The 3721-nt window shown below is 38.3% G+C and overlaps 1 protein-coding gene across 1 annotated transcript; it reads left to right on the plus strand.

The window, feature by feature from the left end:
- Positions 1–1076: 1076 nt before the first annotated feature.
- On the plus strand, positions 1077–1559 carry LOC102840218 (60S ribosomal protein L21-like). Its single transcript, XM_006864314.1, has one exon. It carries the CDS (start codon positions 1077–1079, stop codon positions 1557–1559), a length of 483 nt encoding a protein of 160 aa, XP_006864376.1.
- Positions 1560–3721: the final 2162 nt, after the last annotated feature.

Consider the following 3721-nt stretch of genomic DNA (forward strand, 5'->3'; position numbering starts at 1 on the left):
AGAAATAATATCTCATTGTGTCAATCTACAAGGTCACAGGAGAATATAATTCTCAAACTCTTTCAGAACACAATTAACTTATTTTCTGGTTCAAACTCCATGTGTTAAAGCAATATTTCTACCCATGCAAACCAAAGAATGATTCCCATTTGTTTCAATGACCCAAGCACATTACAGTTGTACAGATCACTGGTTATTATGGTGTGTATGTCATGTAAAGAAGACCTTCAACTTCATGGTACTAAGTCTTGGTTCACTTGATTCTCAAGTGTCCTGTCAATTTTGGTTGAATATTGATAACTTTGCATAGCAGAATGTAGAATGCTCATTTTGTGAATAAGTAGCAGTTAACTGGAGAATGAATCTTTTTATATTCATTCTGAGAAGTGATATACCATACTTACATGACAAAATCCCGTTACACAGAACCTTGCACCAGGAGTACAAATGAGGAGAATATCCTACATGTAAAGTTGTAAGGTTGAATAAGATCCTTATCTCTAATAAATATATGAATAAAATTATCCTAAAAATAAACTTCTTAAGAAGCCTTTGTTACCCAGGAGACATTCAGTATATCTTAAGAAAACAGAATTCACTTTTGTCAAATAAATTCTGGGAAATCAAAGTTGACTATATATATATATTATTAATCATTACTGTCTATCATAATTCACAGAGATAATAGTAGCTTTTTCAATTTTTTTAGAAGTTTCAGTGATGCAAATGCATATTCATAAGATATTCTATCTTTCAAGCTTATAAAGACTTTAAATTTAACTAAATTATTCTGCACTTTCAACCTATAAAAAATTATATATGGCATTTTCCTCCAACTTTATAATTTAAATCCTTGCAGGAAATAGTTGGTTAGCATTATTAGAAGTTAAATTAAGTATTTTTTTTAAGTGCAGTTGCATTTTATAGAATAGGAAGAAAAAACATGTTTTGAATTGTTTCATAATGAAGATTTTAAACATAAAAGCAGAAGTATGACATTTGATGCAAAGTAAATACATAAAACTCAATTATGTAGCCTTTCGGCCAGTGCCGCCATCTTGCAGTAATCCCCCAAGATGACGAACACAAAGGGAAAGAGGCGGGGTACCCGCTATATGTTCTCCAGGCCTTTCAGAAAGCATGGGGTCGTTCCTTTGGCCACATACATGCGAATCTACAAGAAAGGCGATATTGTGGACATCAAGGGAATGGGCACAGTTCAAAAAGGCATGCCCCACAAATGTTACCAAGGCAAAACTGGAAGAGTTTACAATGTGACCCAGCACGCTGTCGGCATTGTAGTGAACAAGCAAGTCAAGGGTAAGATTCTTGCCAAGAGAATTAATGTGCGCATTGAGCATATTAAGCATTCTAAGAGCCGAGACAGCTTCCTGAAGCGAGTGAAGGAAAATGATCAGAAAAAGAAGGAAGCCAAAGAGAAAGGGATGTGGGTTCAGCTAAAGCGCCAGCCTGCTCCCCCCAGAGAGGCGCACTTTGTGAGAACCAATGGAAAGGAGCCTGAGCTGCTAAAACCGATTTCCTATGAATTCATGGCCTAACCGGAGTGAAATAAAGATGGCTGCTGAGGTGTACAAATGTGTGGAGGTGTGGTGTGTGTGTCCTCCCCCCTCCCCCCCAAATACATAGTATTTAAAGCACATTGTGTTCCCCAGTTTGCTTGATAATAAATGCTTTTACTGTTGAAATGCAGTGCTTGTTGAAAAGTGAAAAAAAACAACAACAACAACAAAAAAAACTCAATTATGTAACAGGTATTATTTGTGGCACTGTAGGATAAGCACTGAACGATAACTGCAAGATCAATAGTTCAAATCCACCAGCTATTTCTCAGAAACTAGAATACAGGGCTGTGAAATAGTCACAACCGACTTGATAGTGCTTAAAAACAACAACGTAACAAACACTGAGTAGACTTTCTTTTGTGTACAACTACATGTTCTCTAGGCTTCATCTTTATTTCTGCAGTTCCTGTAGTGTCTTTCATCCCCCACTCCCTACTGCCCTTTGCTATGAAGTGGATTCTGAGTCAACAGACATTTGTTGTTGTTGTTAGGTGCCATCGTGTCAGGACCAACTCATAGTGACCCTATGGCACAACAGAATGAAACACGGCCGAGTTCTTGGCCAACCTCACAATTTTTGCCATGCTTATGCCCATTGATGCTGCCACTTTGCCAATCCATCTCATTGAGGGTCTTCCTCTTTTTCTCTGACCCTCCACTCTACTAAATACGATCTCCTTTTCCAGTGACTGGTCCCTCCAGACAATATGTCCAAAGTATGACAGACGAAGTTTGGCCATCCTGACCTCCAAGGAGCACTCTGGCTGCACTTCTCCCAACACAGATTTGTTGGTTCCTTTGGCAGCCCATGGAAATTTCAATATTCTCCTCCAACACCATAAATCAAAAGCATCAATTTTTTCTATGGTCATCTTATTCACTGTTCAGCTTTCTCATGCATATGAGGTTATTGAAAATATCATGGCTTGGGTTAGGCACACCTTAGTCCTCAAGCTGACATCTTTATTCTTAAACACTTTAAAAATGTCTTGTGCAGCAGATTTACCTAATGCAATATATATTTTTTTTATTTCTTGACTGCTGCTTCCATGAGTGTTAATAGTTGATCCAAGAAGAATGAAGTCCTTGACAACTTCAATCTTTTTTCCATTAATAAGAATGTTGTTTGTTGGTCCAGTGGTAAGGATTTTTGTTTTCTTTACATTGAGATTAGACATTTAGGACACAGCACACCTTCTTAGACTTTCCAAGGCTGTAAATCTTTACAGAAGCAGACTGCCATATATTTGCAAATTCAAACCTTGGGCCTCTTGGTTAGCAGCCAAGTGCTTAATGACTGACCCACGAGAGTCTGTCTTTGGGAGTGATTTGAGCTTAGGTCTCAGACTTGGGGGGTAGTTTAATCAAAAGAGAGCAACTGAAAAATTTTGGTCCAGAAAATCGGGCTGTCCCAGGTCAAGCTGCCCCCAGAGGAACTTTCAGGGCTCCCTCAGAGAACAGGGAATTTACAAGGCTTTTTCCTTGTATGAGCTTCAGTTCAAGTCTGCACAAATATCTAGCAGCTCTATCTCATTTTCCCTAGCAACTACTTGTTACATTCTTCTGATAAACTCCTGCTTACTGAATGCATCAATATCACCAGATCTTTTTACACTCTTTTCCCTGCCCCCAGTGCTTTCTTTCAATATGTGTATAAAATAAACTTGAGGCACTAGGTCTGAGTCACAGTATCTCCATCAGAGTGCTCTGTCCCACCTGGTCCCAACTTTTACTTAATTCTTTGTGTCCTGTGTTTTCCTTTTTTTCTAATTGCCCTACTCAGGTTTAATATCTCCATGTGGGTCATGGAGAATCGCTGATGTCAGACATGGCAAACACAAACATTTGAGTTAGAGTACCTGAGTTGTACAAAAGGTTATGTGCTGTACTACTAGTCAAGAGGGTAGAGGTTTGAACTTAATCCAAAGATAACTTGGAAGACAAACTTGAAGATTTCCTTTTGAAAAGTCATGTCATTGAAGACCTTAATGAGCAGTTTTATTAAGAACAAATAGGTTCACTGTGAGTTGGAATGACCTTGACTGCAACTACAACCACAACAACATGTATAGCTGCAATCTAATTGTGTCTGTTTGTATCAGCCACATCTTTCTTGTCTTCATATCATCGCAGGTATA

Source organism: Chrysochloris asiatica, unplaced genomic scaffold (genome assembly GCF_000296735.1).
Source record: "Chrysochloris asiatica unplaced genomic scaffold, ChrAsi1.0 scaffold00063, whole genome shotgun sequence".
Taxonomy (NCBI): domain Eukaryota; kingdom Metazoa; phylum Chordata; class Mammalia; order Afrosoricida; family Chrysochloridae; genus Chrysochloris; species Chrysochloris asiatica.

Excerpts from the sequence above, each read along its gene's own strand:
- LOC102840218 (XM_006864314.1), top strand. The coding sequence starts at position 1,077 with ATGACGAACACAAAGGGAAAGAGGCGGGGTACCCGCTATATGTTCTCC.